The sequence below is a fragment of the Eleutherodactylus coqui genome, chromosome 9, assembly GCF_035609145.1.
Source record: "Eleutherodactylus coqui strain aEleCoq1 chromosome 9, aEleCoq1.hap1, whole genome shotgun sequence".
Lineage (NCBI taxonomy): Eukaryota > Metazoa > Chordata > Amphibia > Anura > Eleutherodactylidae > Eleutherodactylus > Eleutherodactylus coqui.
The window spans coordinates 153,519,436-153,544,301 of record NC_089845.1 but is presented as its reverse complement, the minus strand read 5'-3'; the positions used below and the strand labels follow the sequence as shown (position 1 = coordinate 153,544,301).

At 42.8% G+C, this 24,866-nt stretch overlaps 1 protein-coding gene across 1 annotated transcript; it reads right to left on the bottom strand.

The window, feature by feature from the left end:
• Positions 1-1,304: 1,304 nt before the first annotated feature.
• On the bottom strand, positions 1,305-17,706 carry LOC136578545 (zinc finger protein 773-like). Its single transcript, XM_066578682.1, has 9 exons — positions 17,619-17,706; positions 14,485-14,782; positions 12,551-12,658; positions 11,185-11,558; positions 6,458-6,555; positions 6,304-6,376; positions 6,102-6,199; positions 5,863-5,971; positions 1,305-5,112 (listed from the first exon to the last, which is right to left on the bottom strand). The coding sequence occupies exons 4-9, from the start codon at positions 11,267-11,269 to the stop codon at positions 4,154-4,156; spliced, it is 1,422 nt and encodes a 473-aa protein (XP_066434779.1). The 5' UTR covers positions 11,270-11,558; positions 12,551-12,658; positions 14,485-14,782; positions 17,619-17,706; the 3' UTR covers positions 1,305-4,153.
• Between the last annotated feature and the right edge of the window lie 7,160 nt (positions 17,707-24,866).

Below are 24,866 nucleotides of genomic sequence, written 5' to 3'. Positions count from 1 at the left end.
AATGAACAATAATGTATCTTTGGCAGATGTCGGCAGTGGGTTAAATTGATACCATTCAATACTTCGTTCTTCTGTAAGCAGATACAGGCACTTCCTTTGTATTTCTCTTCTTGAGGTAAGTAATTACAGGCAACACATCAGTATCTATATTTTCTCACTTTGCTTATGTTAGCACAGGAACCACATCTGTACTCCGTATTTCATCAATATACGGTAAATACAGGAAAACACTTCTGTACTCCCTACTTTACACTTCTCTTTCTTCTCTTTATGGGTATAGATCTCCTTTTTCTCCCGCCTCTTTATCTGTACTTGAACAGTTTCTTTCTCTATCCTGCTACAATTCTTCTTCCTATCTCGTCATTACGATCTTTCCTATTACTTACTACACCTTCGCCTTCTCAGCGCACGGTAATCCTCCTTGTTCTCGCTCCTGTTCTGGTATTGTCCTTCCACCTCGCAGGTCTCTCTCTAACTTCCAACTGCTCTTATAGGAATTTTCTAACCAACCCGTGTGGACAGCTGCTCCACCAATCACGGGCTGCCCTGTATCTTCACTGCTCTGGCAGCCAACCACTAACCTAATGCTGGGTGGTATCACGGCCAATGGGAATGAGGAAACTGAAGCCAATTGTGGACAGAGCTGGTTGTCAGGCAGATTATACAGGTGGCAATGGATTTGAAATAAACACTCTTAAAGACATACACATATTCTATATAAAAGTGACCACATAAGGCCTTTTGTAGTGCCCAACTCTGGACCACTACAACCGTGTGGCTCTGTCCACTCACTGCAATGAAAGTTATGTAAAAGATAAACCTGGCTGTCCAGCTGTAAAAAGAAAAAGAAACCGACACGCATGGAAGTTGCGGCTATAAACAAAGTGGCGGCAAACAGAGAGGAGCGAACAAGATATTCCGTTTGTGGTTGGGTAAAGCTACGCAGCCAACGTTCTTATTATATAGCTGGAAAGCCCCTTTAACTCCCTAAAAGGTTAATGGAAAAAGCTGTGCCCAACCAAAGCCAACTCTATTCACTCTACACATGGATTTTCTGGCCACCTCCGCAGTTCTTCACACAATTCTGGGTCCAGACTTTATTCCTTTAATTCCGCTGTTCCCACACTGCTGCTCCCTACTTCTCTGTTAATGATGTGACGTGATACCATGTCCTGTGACCAAGGTGGCCAATCTCCACCATGTGATGTGACTCATCAGTGCTTTGTAAAGAGAGCAAAAACCCTTTTAGGTAAATTAACAAAATTCAATTTACCAAATGCCGAATAGAAGAGATTTATGACAAATGAGAAAAAAAAATCACTTTATTAAAGAAAAAAAGTAACATCACAACAATGCGGCACATCATGTTAGAAGCAGAATGATGGGAGATCATTGGGGGGCTGTCGGTAAAGAAACGGTAATTTATGTGAAAACCCTGCTCTGTGATTGGTCAAACAATTGTTTGTTTTTGTTTAACCTTCTTGAGGACCATAAACAATTCAATTGAATTTGGGGACAGCTTAAAGCTATGGGGACAAATCTGTTCCTTGGTCCTTAAAGGGTTAAAGTAAAACACCAAAAGTAGTCTTAGCATTTGATCTTCAAAGTATAAAAGCTAAAGATGCTTCTACCTCATTGGGGCATTTTTTGCCTCCCTTTGGATCACATTGGTGGGGTAATAAGCAGAACTGGATGGAAATATGTATTTTTTTCGACCCAGCATCCAGGTCTTCAAGACCGCACCAAACGGCCCTCTTCCTTATTTGAGGCATTCACAAGATCCCTTCTTAGTACAAGCATATCAGAAGCAGGAGGAGTATTGGGATTGTCAAAGCAAAATGGATCTCGACCCACCAGCCTGATACTGGAAGGAAGCACTATTGGTGTAGTAATAGGACTCCTTATAGCTTTTATGGCTCCTCCCATTTGTCTTTCCTATTTCTCTGCTATGGTTTCTTATTGATAGGGAAGGTGAACATGGTGAACTACTGCCAAGACCAAAAATAGACAGTGTGTGGGTGGTCTATAGAAAGAAACTACGGGCCTCCGACCACAAACAGTGGTGCTAGTCTTGTACTGAAGATATTGTTGTTGATGCGTCTACTTCTCTTTCCCAGACCATCAGCAATATAGTAAAACACAATTCAAGAAGGAGGGGTCCAAGTATCCTTCAAGGAACACACTATAGATTGACTCTAGTGAGGATGAGCCTGTTCAACAGGAGGAGGAGTTAACTAATCTGTTTATTCTAAGACAAGGATGTTCTGGGGGGTAAATCTATGCTCTCCATAGAGGATATGCACCAGCTGGTTAAGCATGTAAGAGCCACAATAAAGCTTCAAGATGTTCATGAACTCTGAAGATGCTATGTTGGAGGGGTTACGTCCAAGACTCCAGTTTCCCTGTCCATATAAATATTGTTAAAGACCAATGGAAGAACCCAAATAGAATATTCTTTGTGCTCTGAATTATCAAAAGGAAGTACCCGTTTGGTGAAGCAGACTCTAAAGTATAGGATAAACCGCTTAAAGGGGTTGTCCAGTTGTAAACTATTGATCATCAATAGTAGCGCAGTGGGGGGTCCATCACCAAGGACCCCTGCAGATCAGCTGTTTACAGGGCCGATGCGCTCGGCACTAAGCTGATTTCTGCAGAAAGCAGACAGCTCCAATCCCACAGTAGTGGACAGGCTTGGTATTGCAGTAAATAGACAATCCTTCGTTGTTCAAACAACCCTCCCTGGGTGAGGAGAAGAAATGCAAACGCCAAGACCAGTCCTGGATCCTGGACCATTGATAAAGACCTACATTTAGAGGTCGAAACGCTGCACCAACTATTTTAATATGGAGGATTAAAAAATATGAACTTTTAAAACACAACTATTGCTGTCAAGACCATATTTTTCTATGAGGCTTGGTATTGCAGACATTGAACTGAATGGGAACTTTGCTGCAATAGCAAGCCTGGACACTGCAGTGAGAATGGAGCTGTCTGCTTCCTGCCGAAATCAGCTCAATGCACCAGATCAGAAACAGCTGACCGGCTAGGATCCCACATTGTGAACCCCCGTTGTTCTACTATTGATGACCATCAATAGTTTGTTTACACCTGCACAACAGCATTAAAATAGATGCCCCAGTCAAGATGACAAAAAGAAATCTTTACCATTTAAGAATCTGGGTTCTTTACCAGATGCTATGTCCTCGACTACAGCCTTGCTCATTAGGAGTCTGGCTCTCCCACTTAGAAGGACATATTAAACAAAGAAAACCTTAAGGGATCCTTGCTATTGCCGTAGTCTTCCTAGCGGGCACCTCTGTAGCTACAGTAAGGCTTTCTGCCCATACTGTGGCATTAATTCTGCCAGGAGGGCTTTGTGGCTAAAAACCGGGAAGTGGTGCTCAGCCTCATAGATTATGTGCTATTCTGTGGTCTGAAGAATCCTTCTTTGGTCCTCCATTGGATGATCTTCTAGAAAAGGCACCCAATAGAAAGAAAGGGAAAATATTTTTGCAAGTTTTTAAATTTTAAAGGAGTTGTCTGTTTACAGGAGATCCTCGCTTCAATAGGGCTGGCTCCACTAGCACAAAAAACTGAAGTATACTTACCCCTCCATGGGCGCCAGGATCCAGCACTGCAGCCCATTGCGGTCCTCATGATTGTTGTACCAGATTAATGTCACAGGAAGTCAGGTGACCACTGCAACTCCTGGCATCACGGCGCTCAGTATGTGAATGCCTATGCCAGAAGAATGATCGGTGACGCTGCAGCCTCTGATTAATTGCAACAGTCATCCGAATTCATGTGACAACTGTCACAACAATCACTGGGGCTGCAGAACTGGATTCCAGTAGAGGGGTTAATATACTTCGGTTTATTGAAGCGGGGTTGTCCGGTAACCAGACACAATAACAGCAGGACAAGTTAGAAGATGCGTTCAGTCATGTCCCAATTCATTCTTCACACCATAAATATCTAAGAGTAGCGGTTTCTCAGAACTCCTGGGTGCATCTTCAACATAGAGCTCAGGACCTTTCAAGCTTCAAGACTCTCACAAAACTATGGGAGAGATATCATCATATTACATGACCAAAGATATCCTGCTAGTGCTAGATCTACTCATCTCTAAACCAAACTGGAATATGGTTTCTTCTCAATGTGAATTCTCTGAGTTTAGAAATTTGATTTCATTGTAAAAACTTTCCTCATAAAACAGCTGCGTTCCTGTGTGAGTTCTCTCATGCTGAAGATGACTTGATTTATGCGTAAAGCACTTCCCACAAAATGAACATAAATGCGGCCTCTCTCCTGTGTGAATTCTCTCATGTTGTACAAGATCAGATTTCTTTGCAAAACATTTCCCACATTCTGAACATGAAAATGGCTTCTCGCCTGTATGAATTCTCTCATGTATGACAAGATCTGATTTATTTGCAAAACATTTCCCACATGCTGAACATGAATACGGCTTCTCTCCTGTATGAATTCTCTCATGTTGAACAAGATCTGATTTTTTTATAAAAGATTTCCCACATTCTCTACATGAAAATGGCTTCTCTCCTGTGTGAATTCTCTGATGTATTGTAAGTTTTGTTTTGTTTATAAAACATTTCCCACATTCTGAACATGAAAATGGCTTCTCTCCTGTGTGACCTCTCTGATGTATAACAAGGCTTGATTTGACGCTAAAGCATTTCCTACAATCTGAACATGAAAATGGCTTTTCCCCTGTATGAACTCTCTCATGTACAACAAGATGTGACTTTTTTGCAAAACATTTTCCACATTCTAAACATGAATACGGCCTCTCCCCTGTGTGAATTCTTTTGTGCATATAAAGACTTGAGCTTTTCGTAAACTGTTTTCCACATTCATCACATTGAATCCTTTTCCTTTCTTTCTGACCCGCACTTGTGGTAACAACCTGGAATCGGTCAGGAAAGAATTCCTCGTAATTAGGTGAACTATTTGATAGGTCTGTATTGTAAAGTCCTGGATGTACATTGAGGGAAATTAGGTTTTCTCCTAAAGAGTGCTGCGGGATATCTTCATCTTCTACTTTACAACTTAGTGACAACATGAAGTTTCCCTCAGAGTTCTTACTGGGATTTTCTGTTGGGATTAAAAATGGATTTTGTGATTTTCTAACCACAAAGACAAATTTACGGTTTTCTTATTAGGCTGAAAACACACCGGTAGTCTTCAGTGCAGTTTTTTGAGCCAAAGCCATTAATAGTACCAGGAATTAAAAGTAGAAGTCCTACTTTATATTTCCTGTTCTTTTGAATCCATTTCTGGCTTTGGCTCTATAACTGCATGTGCAAAACATTGAAATAAAGAGAATGGTGCATTAATGTTGGGTCACTCACAATTCCGGTACCTGTGAGCGGTGGGGGTCCTGGATCTCAGAACTCCCACTGATCAGATAGTTATCACCTAAACTGTTGATAGGGGATGAGTTAATTTCATGGGATACTCTCTGTAGGCTGTATCCCCAACATGCCGCTTCTAGCGCATTTCAGTGGGGTTTATACAGGATTTGTGTTGTGCATATTAAGTGTACATCAAAAACATGCATTTTATTGCAAAACATCACAGTTTTGTTTGCAGTTTTGTGATGCAGTTTCCAGTGGGGTGGCTTATACAAGTGAATCACATTAAAAGCATGTGCACCTGATTGGCTGTAAACTGCATTTAAAAAACACGGCACATTATGGCAAAATGCCACAAGTTTTCAGACAGCATTTTCACTGTGAGAATAACATGTACTTTACATATCGCTGGAGAAATGTGCTAGGAGTGCCATGTGGGAATGAAGCCTTAAGAAACCTGAATGGACTTTCTCCATTCATTATTACATACCTGGGGTAACATTTACTGGAATCTCCTCCTTCACGTCTCTCATCCACAGGTGATCGTCCATCATCCACTCTTCTTCTACCTTCACTTTAATAGCAGTCACATCTTCCCCCTGATTCATCATATAATAATTCAGTACAATACAGCAGACAGGAGGAAAATCTAGCAAACCAGTAAAGACCCCAAAAATTGACTGCGTTTCACCCCTATATAGATCTGGTATAGGGCTCAGCGTCATCTACCTGATAGATCTCTGGGGCATCAGAATCTTCCTCTGGATAGTCTTGGGAATTCAGAGGACGGGGACATCTCTCCGGGGGATTTCTTTTATTGAGTCGATCTGTAGGAAATGACAATGACAAAATAGATTATATGCAATGATCAGGTGATCGGCGTATTATCTAGGTGACCCTCTTACACCCCATGGAAGTCTCCCCTCCTTACACTGCTGATTGGCCCTTAAATCCATCTTCTCTTCATCTGTAACCTTACCCTTAATAGCAATCAAATTTTCACCCTAAAAAAAAGAAAACGTTGAATAATCTTTGATTCCATCACTTTATGGTGATCTTACGGTGAGATTTCAACATCAATCTACCTGATAGTCCTTTGGGACATTGGGTTCTTCCTCTGGACAGTCCTGGGAATACAGCGGATGGGGACATCTCTCCGGGGGATTTCTCCTACTGGCTCCATCTGTGGGGACACAAGCACACAGTGATGACTACATGAGCTCCTGTATATCTATATATCACACACGGCTCTCAGCACCTTCACTTCTATACCAACATAATACAGTCAGCCCCAAACTGAGATCCCCGGCTCGGAGCTGCTGGTCCATACAGAGACTTGGCTTTCACTCACTGTTTACTGTCACATTTTCAACAGGAGAAAGAGACTCAGATATTTCTGGATTTAGATGGATTTCTACATCAGACAATCTATTATCAAATATTTCATTAGGGAAAGCAAGATTTTTGTAATTGCTGTAAAATCTCTTTCTCATCTTGTTCACTGTGGGACACAGCTGAAGAAAAGTATTAGCATAGACAAGGTTGGGTGGAAAATGAGTCCCTGTAAGAGAAGATCTTCTAATAGAGGAAGGCACCACGGAGAGTCGATCAACTGGTCGACAAGATCTGCGTACCACTCCCTGCAGGACCAATCTTGGGAGGTGAGAATTATTGGAAGGAATTCCATCTTGATCTTCTTGAGAAGTTGTAGAATTAGTGGGAAGGAGGAAAAGATGTATGGAAACTGGAATTTTGTCTATTGAATTATTAGTGCGTCCACTGCTCGAGCTTGGGGGTGCTGAGACCTGGTCACAAAGATTAGCAGTGTGTGATTGATTTTGGACGCCAAGATGTCCATGCCCGGTTGACCGAACCTTTGATAGAGTGCTTGAAAGACTTTGGGATGTATTTCCCATTCTCCAGGATCAACTCTCTCTCTGTTGAGGAAGTCAGCTATCCAGTTGTCTATATTCAGTATGTGGACTGCTGAGAGCGCTAGAAGGTGTTGTTGAGCCCAAGTCAGTGTCTTTTCTGCTTCCTCCATGACTTTGGTGCTGCGAGTTCTGCCTTGATGATTTATGTACACAACGGCCATTGTGTTGTTGGTTTGGACCTGAACTGGCAGCCCTGTCAACTGGAGAGCAAAGTGGTGCAAGGGCAGGAGGATGGCTCAAAGTTCCAACACATTTATTGGTAATGTGGCCTACATTCCAGTCCAAGTGTCTTGTGCCAATAGATCCTTCAGAGTATCCCCAAGTTGGAGAGGCTGGCATCCGTGGGGAGTACTTGTCATTGGAGGGTCAGAAAGGAGTGTGCCAGAAGGATCCGTGGGGACTCCAATCAACAAAAAAGGAGTGCTGAAAATGCAGAGGTATTCAGATCTTTTAATTGAGAGAATCCATTAACTTGTCCCACTTCAAGGGGATGGTCCACTGGAGATGCCAAGCGTGAAATTTACCAAAAAAAAAAAAAGCACCTCGATGGAATGGACCATCACCTGCAGAACTCTCATACTTTCATGAATGGTCATGGGGTTCGGAGTTTGCAGACAGAGTACATGCTTCTGGAGGAGTAGTAATTTTTTCGCTGGCATTAGTACACAGGCCTGAGCCATGTCAAAGGAGAAAACCAGAAAATACAGACATTGCGACAGTGGGAGGGATGACTTAGGATGGTTGATGATCTATCTGAACCTGTATAGGGTGTCCAGAGTGATGTGGAGACTCTAGATTGGCAACAGGGTCGGGGCTTTTACAATGTTGTCATCAAAATAGGGAATGCCCACTATTCCATTGGAGTGGAAGACACCAGAACTTTTGTGAAGACTCAGAGGGCTGTAACCAACCTAAATGGAAAGGCCATGGATTGGGATTCGAGCAGTTGGCGAAAAGGAGAAATCACTGATGTGCTGGGCAGATGGGTACATGAAGATAGGCATCCTTGATGTCGATGGATGACAGAAAGTCCTGCGGTTCCATAGATACAATGACAGCTCAGTGACTCCATGCAAGAATGTCGGACTTTGACATACTGATTCAATTTCCTTAGGTCCAGAACACACCTGACAGTGCCATCCTTGTTGGGTACCATGATTAGACTAGAATAGGAACCCACAAAGTGTTGATAAGGAGGAAACGGGACAGGTTGTCTATCACTCAAATTAAATTTTGGGCCTTCAAAAGGGATCACAGAATTCTGGAACTGAAGCAGTGACCTGGGTGGTAGGGTAGAAAATTCTATGGCGTAACCTGAAGACATGACCTCCCCCCTGGCATTTGAGACATCGGCAAACCAAGTTTCCCTCAACAGGGAGAGCCACCCCTCACCGTGGATGAATCTAAAGATTTAGCGGAAGAAGACTTGGATGGCTGAGCACATGGGCACCAAGTGGGCCTTGGTTTGAATGAAGGCCTTCACTATCGTTCCTGTAAGGCCTTTTCTTTTGCAGAGGTTATGCTGGTCTCTGTCTGTTTCTGATAGGTGTGAACTCTTACCACCAGCGGCCTCCAAGATGATCAAGTCTAGCTTCTATAAAGTCTTGAGCCAACAAGAGGAAGTCCTGTTAAGGACTTTTTGGAAATGGCATCTGCGTTCCAGGACTTCAGCCACAGGATCCAGCGCGTGGCTATGGAAGTCGCCGATGCGTGAACTAACAGTCTGAACATATCTAGTGAAGCTTCACATAAAAACTGAGCTATCTGATGCTCAATGTCTGCTAATTCTTCCAATGGAGAGCGTGAAAGAATACCTCAATGTAGTTTTTTTAGCCTCTTCAGTAGAGGCCCTGCTGACTCAAGTCGAGGCAAACATGGCCTGAGTGCTGACCCTACTGCTTTAAAGGAAGTTTTGGCTAGTGACTGTAATTTTCCTGTCACGGCATCTCGAAAAGATGAAGCGTCAGCCATAGGGAAGGCGGTGTGTTTAAGGTTTTGGCTTCCATTCTGCACCCATTATTTAGAATAGCAAAAAGTTTTTCACCCTGATACAATATCAGCAGACTTTTGTAAAAAATCTGCTTAAATTTGTTGATAATTTTTACTATAGTCTGAAAAAAGTGGGTGTTGACTTAGAATTCATTTTTTGAATCGGTCATTAAACTCTTTTGTATTTTTCTCTACTGTGCCCGCTCCTCTATTCATCATCCATGGTTTAAACCGTCTTGCTTTCAGACGCGGATTTAATTAGATTTTTTTTTCATAATTTGAGGTTTCTGAATATGAACGTTTATATCTGATATATTACCATAAGGTAACTGGCTTGATGATACACCTAGGGTGGTTAGACGTAGCTTTGTGTTAGATGACCGGGGCTTAATGTAAATTAAAGAAGTAACTTTATTATGGACAATATGCCATAAAGTTACTTCCAAAAAATTCCACATAATGCTGTCCCACAAATTGTAGTTATATGGATTATCATGCACATATGCAAGGAAATCTGGTATCTATGTCCCCCCAAGACTCCGAATAAATAAGAGGTAATCTATGAAGTGCCCGTTCCAGACGATACTATTATAGAAAAGACTGGCCGGAAAAAAGATGTAATGCTCATCCCAATATGTCAGATTTGCTCGGGAAGGCGAACACTTTAAGCCCACAGGGGCCTGGACATCTTGTCAAAACTTGAGGAATTCTATGGTAGAACACAACCTCTTACAGTAGAATATAAGGGCCACCATCCATGACCTCAAGATGAAGAGACATTGGGTGATGCAACAAGCCAGTGAAACAAAACACACAAGTAATCGACTAAAGAATGGTGGACAATCTGATTTTTATTTTGGAATGGCGAGTTCAGACCCTAAAGGGGTATTCCCATCCTAGCAAGTTATCCCCCATCAACAACATAGGAGACCTCCAAGATCTCACAACTAAAGTTGCTCGTTGCGATTAGTCGAATCAGGCCAATTTTGACAGACAGACACAGAGACTTGCATTACTGAGGTCCTTGGTTCAAATCTCATCAAACACAACATCTTCTACACAGACTTTGAAAAATGTCATACAGATATTTCTCTTAGTCAGATCTGAACCAAAGATTTCAGTACTGCAGGGGAGCAGTGCTAACCACTGAGCCACCACACTTGTTCTTTCTTCTCGAGAGGAGGAAAAGAAGGAGAAGAATAAACACAAAGAGAACATAAAAACTTCATACAGATACTGTCCTTGGACAGATTTGAACGTAGAACTCCAGATCTGAAGAGATGTGGTGGTTCAGTAGTTAGCACTGCTGCCTTGAAGTGCTAGAGTTCTAGGCTCAAATCTGTCCAAAAAACCCTATTAGGAAACATTTGGTGGAGGCGATTTCTTCTAAGGGGGGTCTAATCCATCTCTTTCCATGTTACACCCTTGTTCTTTCACTCTGCCAATCCCTTCACTAACTAACCACCATTCAGTTAAAAAAAAAAATCATCAATACCATACAATGCTATCCACAACCTGTCCTCTCCATACATCTCTGACCTAATCTCCCTATATCTCCCCACATTCAATCTCCAGTCCTCACAAGACCTCGCTCTCTGCTCTCCTATACGTGTGCTCCTCACGCAACCATCTCAAAGATTTCTCCCATGCATCACCTATACTCCAGAACTCACTACCCAACACATCAGAATCTCCCCCATCTAAGAAAACTTCAAAAAGAACTTGAAAACCCTCCTCTTCAGAAAAGTCTACAGGCTACAGTAACCAGACTGTCACCACTACATGAGTAACTTCTACCCTCACCTACGGTCTCCATCCTCCTTCCCTTGTAGACTGTATGCCCTTGTGGGCAGAGTCCTCCGTCCCATCTGTATAATAATCCTTCTTACCTTGTGATGTAAGTGGCCGGTGATCCTCCATCATGACGTCCTCATACAGATCCTGGTGTCCTCCTATATACTCCCACTCCTCCATGGAGAAATAGACAGCCACATCCTGACACCTTATAGGAACCTGACAACACAATATCCAGTCATCACCCAGACCCCTCCTGTTACTGTATAATGTCCCCCATCCCCCGCAGCATCACCTCTCCTGTCAGCAGCTCCATCATCTTGTTGGTGAGCTCTAGGATCTTCTGCTCATGTATCGGGGAGGGAGGCTCTGTGATGGGGAAATGACTCCTGCTCCATCCTCCTGACTCCTGGAGATGGATGATGGGAGTCACACTGTCCCCCAATGCCTTCTTCACTATTGTGTAATCCTGTGTATGGGGAGACACTGAGAAATATCATCCTGTACACAATAATAAGTGACGTCACATCCCCCTTTCTAGAGGATTATAATTTGCCCCCCCCGTCCATCCAAACTGCCATCATTAGAAACACTATTTGTTCTTGACCTGAAGGATGCCTCATTGTAATGTAAATGACAAACGGTTTGTGAAAATCCTCCCTCCAGACTACACTCCAGCCCCTGATCCTCGTGTTCCCAGCCCTCTCCTCCTCCTCCCCACCAGACTACACTCCGGCCTCTGATCCTCTTGTTCCCAGCCCTCTCCTCCTCCTCCCCACCAGACTACACTCCGGCCTCTGATCCTCTTGTTCCTAGCCCTCTCCTCCACCTCCTCCCCTCCAGACTACACTTCAGCCTCTGATCCCCTTGTCCCCGGCCCTCTCCTCCTGGTTACAACGTGCCTACTTACCCGTCTCATTGCTCTTATAACATTACTATTAGTGCATTGGTTACATAATACATAACTGACCTTAACTGTATACTTAACTGGAGCAACCAGTGTCAGGCAGCTGCTCCCAAAGCAAATAGGATCATGGGGTACTTTAAAATAGGTCTAGGGACGCATGACGAGAACATTGTTCTTCCTCTTACAAGTCACTGGTCAGACCACACGTGGAATATTGTGGACAGTTTTGGACATTGGTACTCAATAAGGACACATTAGAGCTTGAGTGAGTTCCAAGATGGGCAAATTTAGCTTCTACCTTATGAGAATTTTTGTCTTCTTCTGGGATCAACAATGAGGGTGAGAATGGCTTGAGCTTAACGGACATGTCTTTTTTCAGTTTTACACGCTATGTTATGTTATTATTGGTGACCGATCTTCATGTTTTCTGCTGGTCACTTAGAAGCTCTTATACAGGACACTGGACTCTTCCTATTACTCCCCATTATCGATTTCCCTTCCCGATGACTTGGTAAATACTACAATAAAGAGGATAGAAATGTAGAAGCGCTCACCTCTCCGGTCAGCAGGTAGAGGATCTCCAAGGTGAAGTCTAATATTCTTCTGGTGATCTCCTTCCTGTCCTCGGCCATCCTTGGTGGGTTATTCAAGAATGCGCATAGCTAAAGAAAAAAAATTTATCAAGTTTTACAATAGTTTTTTCTTTTTTTTTGATCATTTATCTTGGAGTAAAGTGTAGCAGCCATACGGAAGCATACAGAAGAGAAAACTATCTAATCTACCCAGGGAGTTCTGTCAAACCTATTATTCTGCGTGCACCATTTTGATAAATTTGTCACTGTGCACCTGCTCTTCTGCATCAATTCTGGTCTTCCCCAAAACAGTATAGAAGGGAAATATCCAGGTTCAGCCTTTGGTTATCTTGTGCCCAGTGTGGGATTATTTTGACATCACCTCCCCAACCAATAAAGAACAAAAAACTTTGAAAAAATGGTTAGACAAGTCGACTATTTATCTAAAATTACAATAACACTAGAAAAGATCCAAAAATGCAATAGCTAATAAGGTGCAGAACAGGCACAATCGCCATAAGGCCGGCATGATGGCCGTAGGGTAGGCACAATGGCCGTAGGGTAGGCACAATGGCCGTAGGGTAGGCACAATGGCCGTAGACCCTGGTTCCAGTGAAATATGTTTTTGTGTTTCCCACTCACCTCTGTGATTTTAAAATTACAGTAACCAAGCAAGTTTGAAAATAATTTTCCCTTTTCTATTGTTTTTCAAGTTCCATTCCTAAAGAAAACAATACATCTTCATGGTCACAGACTACATACAAGCCCTGAAGAGTCTGATCCTAAAGTTATACTTGTTAGGTATAGGGTTACCGATGCGGGCGCTGGCGGTCACGCTCTGCTCCTCCTGGCGCCGTGGGTGTCAGTGCGGGCAGCTCAGGTCGGGGCTACCCCGTGTTGGTGGTCGCCCACTCCTGTCGGCAGCGCGTGCTCGGGGACGCGATCCCTCCGGCCAGCCGCATGGCTCTCTGTATAATACACGGCCCCGGGGAGAGCCGGTCTTATCTCCTCTAGGGGCGTGTCACCTTTCCCCGCCCTGTTTGGGCATGGACTTTCACATATCAGGCTGCTGAGTGCTAGCAGAGGTTGCCAGTAGTTGGTTATACTTAGCTCTGCTAGCACCCGCATATACTGAACCCGACAGGTTTGTTCTTTGACCCAATTTTGCCCTTGATTCCGTTTCGGTCTAAGGCTGCCTGTCCACGGGCATTGCGTTGCTATGGAGAGCGCTTCGCCCTCTGTCCATGAGCAGAGAATCATTGCAATTCTCCGCTCGCGGGCGGCAATTCGCAGCATGCTGCGATTTGCCGCGATTCTCCGCGGTCAGCCTATCTGTCAGATAGGCTGACAGCGGAGATCCGTCTGCCGGCTCCTGCTCCTGGGCGGCGGTATCCCAGGAAATGATTCTTTGCTCGTGGACAGGGGGGAAGCGCTCTCCATAGCAACGCCATGGGGAGCTTTCACTGCGTTCCCTGTGGCTGGATTATCGCCGCGGGGGAACACAATTCAAACCCACCCGTGGACAGGCAGCCTTAGTCCCTTTGTACTGCGCACGTGCCTCCCCAGTTTGACTTGATTTTCCCTAACTACTCTCTGTGTTACCCTCTGTCATTTTGCTCTCGGGAGGTTTTGACCCGGCTTGTTTTGACCATCCGTCCCCTGTCCCTCTCCCTTGGGGTCCTTGTCACTAGGTCAGAGCAGGGACCGCCGCCCAGTTGTCACCTTGGGGCTTAGCCCAGGGGGGCAAGTAGGTAGGGATACAGGAGTGGGCTGGTGTAGGGAACTCCCCTGGCTATCTGTCCCCTACCAGCCCTAACAATACTCTTTTCGCTGTTCCCTAATTCTTGCTAACCTACTGAATTAAAGATCATCTATTCTCTGCAATATTATGTTTTCCCCTCAAAAATGTAACTTACTTTCTCCCTCACTCAGTGCAACGTCTTACAAGCGCTGGATAGAAGCCGCAGGTGTAGTAGCCTTGCAGGTCACTAGAGAGTAGTCAGGATAGCCAGGAGTTGTTATCGGGAAGTCTCGGTTGCAGTACCAATGGATGAGGTGGAAAGCGTAGTCAGATGGAAAGCCAGAGGTCAGCAACAAATAATCACAATTTGCAGTATAATGAATGAGGCAGGTAACGTAGTCAGGAAGGAAGACAGAAGTTGGTATCGGGAAGTCTTGTAGCAATGGCAGGTAAAATAGAAGCTGGGTCAAACGCTGTGGAGTAAAATAATGCAGGAGTGTCAGGGCCAAGTTTTTATAGGAAGTACAATCAAGACAGAGGCGGGTACGAGGTAAACAGGAACAAGGCTAGGGTATGCAGGGGAATTTTTCCAAAGGTCTAATTGGCTCAATAGGGAGAGCTGCTGGTCAGGGAACAGGAGGTCCTGTGTTCGAGTTCCAGGATCATCTCTCCCTCCTTCCCTCATCTACTTCCCCTGCTCAGGTGTAATTGCCTCTTACATACTATCTTCTCCTTCTTCTCCAAATCGAGGGGTGACTATTAATCCTTGACCTCTGCCTTTGACACTGACCTCCTCCTTGCTATGCTTCACTCCATCGGCCTAAAGGACACTGTTCTCTCCTTGTTCTCCTACTATCTCTCTGACCGTTCCTTCACTAGCTCTATCTCCTCTCCACTCCCCCTCACTGTTGGGATTGCTCCTTGGCCCTCTTCTCTACTCTATCCACACAGCCCCAATCAGACAAACCATCCACAGATTTGGCCTCCAATATCAACTCTACCCCCCACCACACAGTTATACACCTCTTCCCGTGACATCACAGCATCATTCCTCCAAAATATCACTGTCTATCTGCTGCCTCTAACACCACGTCCTCCCTTTTTCTCAAACTTAACCTCTCAAAAACTGACCTCCTGGTCTTTCTGCCCTCAACTAGCCGACCTTCAGCCAACATCTCCATATCAGTATCTGGCACCATCATAACCCCCAGACAGCAACCCCGCTGCCTTGGGGTGGGGAGGTGGTGGTGGGGTGGGGGGGTCACACTTGTTTCTGAGCTCTCCTTAACCTCCATATCCAATCTCTGGTCCAAACATGCCACCTGCACCTCAGGAAAATTGTGAAAACCCAGCCGTTGCTCACCAAAGACACGCTAAAGACACTCGTTGTCGCCCTTATCCATTCCCGCCTCGACTACATTGGCCTCACAAGCTCGCCTCCAGGACTTCTCTACAGCCTCACCGATCCTCTGGAATGCTCTACCCCGAAACATCCAGACAATCCCCAATACACCGAACTTCAGATGTGGAGATATGTGAGGGCACTGCCCAGCATAGCACGAACTTGTTAGGCCTCCTTCAGACGGGCGACATGGCATCGCTGCGAGAAAATCGCAGTGATATCGCATCGCTGAGTCTTCTTGTTGCAATACCACAATTTTGCAGCGCTACAAAGTCGCATGTGACGCTTGAAATATAAGCCCTACCCCGAAAATAAGCTGTAACTAAAGAGAAAAAAAAAGAAGTATACATCACCTCTCCCAGGCTGTCCGGGGCGCTGCCGCAGCTTCTCTCCAGGTCCCGGCACTGATCTTCTTCTTCATCTTCTGAAGGGGGATTGAAAAATCCCCGTCTGCTGGAAGCGCTGGCTGTGATTGGCTGCTGCTTAGCCAATCACAGACAGTGCTCGAAGAATGGCTGTGATTGGTTCAATCACTGCCATTCATTGAGCACTTGCTGTGATTGGCTTAGCGGCAGCCAATTACAGCCAGTGCTTCCAGGAGGCGGGGATTTTTCAATCCCGACCAGAAGAGAAAATGATCAGTGCCGGGACCCGGGGAGAAGCTGCGGCCGGGCTGACAGCGCGGGGGAGGTGATGTATGTGTAGTTTTTTTCCCTGCAGTTAGGACTAAGGGTGACTACCCACTAGGGTTTGCGAATTTGCTGCGTTTTTTTTCCCCAGGTGTCTATGGGGCTTTCTGATGTTAAAAACGCATCGCGGCAAAATCACAATTTACCGCGTAATCGCGATTTTGCGCAATAGAATTTTAACATTACAAGTCCCATAGACCCCTGGGGGAAAAACACTGCGGGTTTTGCAGTGAAAAACAACTGTAGTGGGTCGTCACTAGTGATGAGCGAGCATTGCCCTTAGTGAGTAGTGCCTTAGCGAGTACCTGCCCGCTCCAGAGACAAGGTTCGGGTGCCGGCGGTGGGCAGGGAGCTGCGGGGGAGAGCGGGGAGGAACGGAGGGGGAGATCTCTCTCTCCCTCTCTTCCCCCCGCTACCCCTTGCTGACTGCCGCAACTCACCGCTCCCCCGCGCCGGTACCCGAACCTTGTCTCTCGAGCGGGCAGGTACTCGCTAAGGCACTACTCGCTCATCTCTAGTAGTCACCCTTAGATTACAGCTCCGCCATTGGCTACTGTCAAAGGTGCATCGCACCAAATGAGAACCGCAACAGAGAGGAAGGCTCCATAGGGAAACATGGGCTACAAGACCTCATGAGTCGCGGGTATATCGCCGGACCCCCGAGGTTTGTGTGTCGGGGTGTTGCATGGTACAAAACATCTCATGTGTGAAGGGGCCCATAGGAAAGCCTGGGCTTCACATACATGTGATGTGTAGCATTGTAGCGGCGCGCCTGTGTCGCCCCCGTGTGGCGGAGGCCATACTGACATTTCTTTTACGGCCGGGCTCACATGAATGTATCTGAATTGTGCCTTTTACACGCAATGTACGAGCGCAGAACACACGGCGAGCGGCATCATTCACGCTTGCATATAATTATTGCATCTATTACGCTATGTTATATTTTACCGCGTATTACGCGCGTGCCGCCTACTGTTTTCTATGGGAGCATGTGGAATGCACATTGCGTCTGCACAGCGGTTATTTACGCATATTGCTAGGAAACACGACAAGAAAGTTAAAAGAAGAGGAAGTAAGCGGGACGCCGCTGGTAATAAGACAGACTGTCCGCTATCCTGGTAAGATGCTACGATTGTACGCAGCGTTTTACCGTACGGTTGTAAAGTCGACGCAATGAGAAATGTCCTGCTGGCTGATAACAGAGAGAACAAGAACTACCTGCCGTAAACACCGACCAGGACCTGCTGTGCTGCAGCCGTGACGCTAAACCCCAGGCACGGAAGGACCTTGTGATGTCACAGGTCAGGTGACATCCTCCCGTCACATGACTAGCAGGGGGCGGGGACTGCACGAGGGTGGGCGGGTCGTCTCTTCGTGCTGAGCAGAATCATTCACCTCCTGCGGGCGGTTTTAGAGGAAGCGTGGCCCCGGGCAAAGTTAGAAATGGGGCCCCAAACACCGAAATATACTTAATTAACAACACAGTTACATTCCCGATATTCAGGGGGCGGCGTGCTGCAGAGCTGAACTCCAGGACTTAAGGCATGAACACGACCTCCTGTGCGCGGGCGATTCCTCATTGCGGTACCCGCGGCGATAATCCACATGCGGCTAATGCAGGAAAGGCTTTCCATAGGATAACGATATCCGCCAGCAGACGTATAAAGATCGCAGCCTGCCACAGTGAGCCGGTCATAATGATGGTTCATCACAGAAAAGAGGGGTGACTTTAGTGTTCGCCCGCGGTGGAAATCCACTGCGTTAAAACACAACGCCTGCGAACAGGCCGCCTACCAGGACTACATAGTACCTCCAGGCAGTGATCATATATTACCTCCATACAGTTATTATATACTACCTCCATACAGTTATTATATATTACCTCCATACAGTGATTATATATTACCTCCAGGCAGTGATCATATATTACCTCCAGGCAGTGATTATATATTACCTCCAGGCAGTGATCATATAATACCTCCATACAGTTATTATATACTACCTCCATACAGTTATTATATATTACCTCCATACAGTGATCATATATTACCTCCAGGCAGTGATCATATATTACCTCCAGGCAGTGATTATATATTACCTCCATACAGTTATTATATACTACCTCCATACAGTGATTATATATTACCTCCATACAGTGATTATATATAACCTCCATACAGTGATTATATACTACCTCCATACAGTGATTATATATAACCTCCATACAGTGATTATATATTACCTCCATACAGTGATTATATATTTCCTCCATACAGTGATTATATACTACCTCCATACAGTGATTATATATAACCTCCATACAGTGATTATATACTACCTCCAGGCAGTGATTATATATTACCTCCATACAGTGATCATATATTACCTCCAGGCAGTGATTATATACTACCTCCATACAGTTATTATATACTACCTCCATACAGTGATTATATATTACCTCCATACAGTGATTATATATAACCTCCATACAGTGATTATATACTACCTCCATACAGTGATTATATATAACCTCCATACAGTGATTATATACTACCTCCATACAGTGATTATATATAACCTCCATACAGTGATTATATACTACCTCCAGGCAGTGATTATATATTACCTCCATACAGTGATTATATACTACCTCCATACAGTGATTATATATAACCTCCATACAGTGATTATATACTACCTCCAGGCAGTGATTATATATTACCGCCAGGCAGTGAATATATACTACCTCCAGGCAGTGATTATATATTACCTCCATACAGTGATTATATACTACCTCCAGGCAGTGATTATATATTACCTCCATACAGTGATTATATACTACCTGCATACAGTGATTATATACTACCTCCAGGCAGTGATTATATATTACCTCCATACAGTGATTATATACTACCTCCAGGCAGTGATTATATATTACCTCCAGGCAGTGATTATATATTACCTCCATACAGTGATTATATACTACCTCCATACAGTGATTATATACTACCTCCATACAGTGATTATATATTACCTCCATACAGTGATTATATATTACCTCCATACAGTGATTATATACTACCTCCAGGCAGTGATTATATATTACCTCCATACAGTGATTATATACTACCTCCAGGCAGTGATCATATACTACCTCCAGGCAGTGATTATATACTACCTCCATACAGTGATTATATACTACCTCCAGGCAGTGATCATATACTACCTCCATACAGTGATCATATATTACCTCCATATAGTGATTATATACTACCTCCCTACAGTGATTATATACTACCTCCATACAGCGATTATATACTACCTCCAGGCAGTGATTATATACTACCTCCAGGCAGTGATTATATACTACCTCCAGGCAGTGATTATATACTACCTCCATACAGTGATTATATACTACCTCCATATGGTGATTATATATTACCTCCAGGCAGTGATTATATACTACCTCCATACAGTGATTATATATTACCTCCAGGCAGTGATTATATACTACCTCCATATGGTGATTATATATTACCTCCATACAGTGATTATATACTACCTCCATACAGTGATTATATACTACCTCCATATGGTGATTATATATTACCTCCAGGCAGTGATTATATACTACCTCCATACAGTGATTATATATTACCTCCATACAGTGATTATATATTACCTCCAGGCAGTGATTATATATTACCTCCATACAGTGATTATATACTACCTCCAGGCAGTGATTATATACTACCTCCAGGCAGTGATTATATACTACCTCCATACAGTGATTATATACTACCTCCAGGCAGTGATTATATACTACCTCCATATGGTGATTATAAATTTCCTCCATACGGTGATTATATACTACCTCCATACAGTGATTATATATTACCTCCAGGCAGTGATTATATACTACCTCCATATGGTGATTATATATTACCTCCATACAGTGATTATATACTACCTCCATACAGTGATTATATATTACCTCCAGGCAGTGATTATATACTACCTCCATATAGTGATTATATTCTACCTCCATACAGTGATTATATACTACCTCCATACAGTGATTATATATTATCTCCATACAGTGATTATATACTACCTCCACACAGTGATTATATACTACCTCCATACAGTGATTATATACTACCACCATACAGTGATTATATACTACCTCCATACAGTGATTATATACTACCTCCATACAGTGATTATATATAACCTCCATACAGTAATTATATACTACCTCCATACAGTGATTATATACTACCTCCAGGCAGTGATTATATATTACCTCCAGGCAGTGATTATATATTACCTCCAGGCAGTGATTATATATTACCTCCATACAGTTATTATATACTACCTCCAGGCAGTGATTATATATTACCTCCATACAGTGATTATATACTACCTCCATACAGTGATTATATACTACCTCCATACAGTGATTATATATTACCTCCAGGCAGTGATTATATATTACCTCCAGGCAGTGATTATATATTACCTCCATACAGTGATTATATATTACCTCCATACAGTTATTATATATTACCTCCATACAGTGATTATATACTACCTCCATATAGTGATTATATATTACCTCCACGCAGTGATTATATACTACCTCCAGGCAGTGATTATATACTACCTCCAGGCAGTGATTATATATTACCTCCATACAGTGATTATATATTACCTCCATACAGTGATTATATACTACCTCCATACGGTGATTATATATTACCTCCATACAGTGATTATATACTACCTCCATACAGTGATTATATTCTACCTCCATACAGTGATTATATACTACCTCCATATAGTGATTATATATTACCTCCACGCAGTGATTATATACTACCTCCACACAGTGATTATATACTACCTCCAGGCAGTGATTATATATTACCTCCATACAGTGATTATATATTACCTCCATACAGTGATTATATACTACCTCCAGGCAGTGATTATATACTACCTCCAGGCAGTGATTATATACTACCTCCATACAGTGATTATATACTACCTCCAGGCAGTGATTATATACTACCTCCATACGGTGATTATATATTACCTCCATACAGTGATTATATACTACCTCCAGGCAGTGATTATATACTACCTCCATATAGTGATTATATTCTACCTCCATACAGTGATTATATACTACCTCCATACAGTGATTATATATTACCTCCAGGCAGTGATTATATATTACCTCCAGGCAGTGATTATATACTACCTCCATACAGTGATTATATATTACCTCCATATAGTGATTATATTCTACCTCCATACAGTTATTATATATTACCTCCATACAGTGATTATATACTACCTCCATACAGTGATTATATATTACCTCCATATAGTGATTATATTCTACCTCCATACAGTTATTATATATTACCTCCATACAGTGATTATATACTACCTCCATACAGTGATTTTATATTACCTCCATACAGTTATTATATATTACCTCCATATAGTGATTATATTCTACCTCCATACAGTGATCATATATTACCTCCAGGCAGTGATTATATATTACCTCCATACAGTGATTATATATTACCTCCATACAGTGATTATATACTACCTCCAGGCAGTGATTATATATTACCTCCATACAGTTATTATATATTACCTTCAGGCAGTGATTATATATTACCTCCATACAGTGATTATATATACTACCTCCATACAGTGATTATATATTACCTCCACACAGTGATTATATACTACCTCCACACAGTGATTATATACTACCTCCAGGCAGTGATTATATATTACCTCCATACAGTGATTATATACTACCTCCAGGCAGTGATTATATACTACCTCCAGGCAGTGATTATATATTACCTCCATACAGTGATTATATATTACCTCCATACAGTGATTATATACTACCTCCAGGCAGTGATTATATACTACCTCCAGGCAGTGATTATATACTACCTCCTGGCAGTGATTATATACTACCTCCATACAGTGATTATATACTACCTCCAGGCAGTGATTATATACTACCTCCATACGGTGATTATATATTACCTCCAGGCAGTGATTATATATTACCTCCAGGCAGTGATTATATATTACCTCCATACAGTTATTATACATTACCTCCATACAGTTATTATACACTACCTCCATACAGTTATTATACACTACCTCCATACAGTGATTATATACTACCTCTATACAGTGATTATATATTACCTCCATACAGTGATTATATACTACCTCCAGGCAGTGATTATATACTACCTCCATACAGTGATTATATACTACCTCCATACAGTGATTATATATTACCTCCATACAGTGATTATATACTACCTCCATACAGTGATTATATATTACCTCCATATAGTGATTATATTCTACCTCCATACAGTTATTATATATTACCTCCATACAGTGATTATATATTACCTCCACACAGTGATTATATATTACCTCCACACAGTGATTATATACTACCTCCAGGCAGTGATTATATACTACCTCCAGGCAGTGATTATATACTACCTCCATACAGTGATTATATATTACCTCCATACAGTGATTATATACTACCTCCAGGCAGTGATTATATATTACCTCCATACAGTGATTATATACTACCTCCAGGCAGTGATTATATACTACCTCCATACAGTGATTATATATTACCTCCATACAGTGATTATATATTACCTCCAGGCAGTGATTATATATTACCTCCAGGCAGTGATTATATATTACCTCCAGGCAGTGATTATATACTACCTCCAGGCAGTGATTATATACTACCTCCAGGCAGTGATTATATATTACCTCCATACAGTGATTATATACTACCTCCAGGCAGTGATTATATATTACCTCCATACACTTATTATATATTACCTCCATACAGTGATTATATACTACCTCCATACAGTGATTATATATTACCTCCATACAGTGATTATATATTACCTCCAGGCAGTGATTATATACTACCTCCAGGCAGTGATTATATATTACCTCCATACAGTGATTATATATTACCTCCATAAACTTATTATATATTACCTCCATACAGTGATTATATATTACCTCCAGGCAGTGATTATATACTACCTCCAGGCAGTGATTATATATTACCTCCATACAGTGATTATATATTACCTCCATAAACTTATTATATATTATCTCCATACAGTGATTATATACTACCTCCATACAGTGATTATATATTACCTCCATACAGTGATTATATACTACCTCCATACAGTGATTATATACTACCTCCTTACAGTGATTATATATTACCTCCATACAGTGATTATATATTACCTCCAGGCAGTGATTATATACTACCTCCAGGCAGTGATTATATATTACCTCCATACAGTGATTATATATTACCTCCATAAACTTATTATATATTATCTCCATACAGTGATTATATACTACCTCCAGGCAGTGATTATATATACTACCTCCATACAGTGATTATATATACTACCTCCACGCAGTGATTATATACTACCTCCACACAGTGATTATATACTACCTCCAGGCAGTGATTATATACTACCTCCAGGCAGTGATTATATACTACCTCCACGCAGTGATTATATACTACCTCCATACTGGTTTTGACCAAAACACACTATATAATGACCACTATGACCATTAACAACCACACCATGCCCGCTACCAGTACCGCTATATAGGGAGTACTATTATCAGTACATGAGGGGGGGGGGGGGCAGCGGTGTGGCAGAGAGGAAGAAGCAGCTTGATGAACTGAATTAGAAACTTAAAGGGGTTGTGATGCCAGACAGGCCCCTTTAAGAATGCATCACCCAGCGCAAACAGCACCCGGACCCCCCTTTTGGATGAGGGAACTGCGGACAGCCGGACATCCCCACGGAAATCTACTGCAGTGCATTTATACATTTTCCACAACCGTTCACATCTTATGATGAAGTAAATTGGGCTGTAACCCTTACACTGCTGGAGAGGTGGCCTGTGCCCCTCACAGAGTGGTGAAGGCAACTTGGCATTAAAGGGTTATTCAGTGTAAACATTCCACGACCACTGAGCCCTGTAACATGTATAGTAGAACTGGGGGGGGGGGGGACATTACACACTGAGCCCTGTAACATGTATAGTATATGTAGCAGAGCTGAGGGGGTGACATTACACACTGAGCCCTGTAACATGTCTAGTATATGTAGCAGAGCTGAGGGGGTGGCATTACACACTGAGCCCTGTAACATGTATAGTATACGTAGCAGAGCTGAGGGGGTGACATTACACACTGAGCCCTGTGACATGTATAGTATATGTAGCAGAGCTGAGGGGGTGACATTACACACTGAACCCTGTAACATGTATAGCACATGTAGCAGAGCTGAGGGGGTGACATTACACACTGAGCCCTGTAACATGTATAGT

What these genes read in the sequence shown, in the direction of transcription:
- LOC136578545 (XM_066578682.1), bottom strand. Translation starts at nt 11,269, where the DNA reads ATGGAGGAGTGGGAGTATATAGGAGGACACCAGGATCTGTATGAGGAC. An exon ending in CCGGCCACTTACATCACAAG is followed by an intron (nt 6,556 to 11,184) that starts GTAAGAAGGATT and finishes GTGTCCCCACAG; the next exon opens with ATGGAGCCAGTAGGAGAAAT. An exon ending in TTTAAGGGCCAATCAGCAGT is followed by an intron (nt 6,200 to 6,303) that starts GTAAGGAGGGGA and finishes CATTTCCTACAG; the next exon opens with ATCGACTCAATAAAAGAAAT.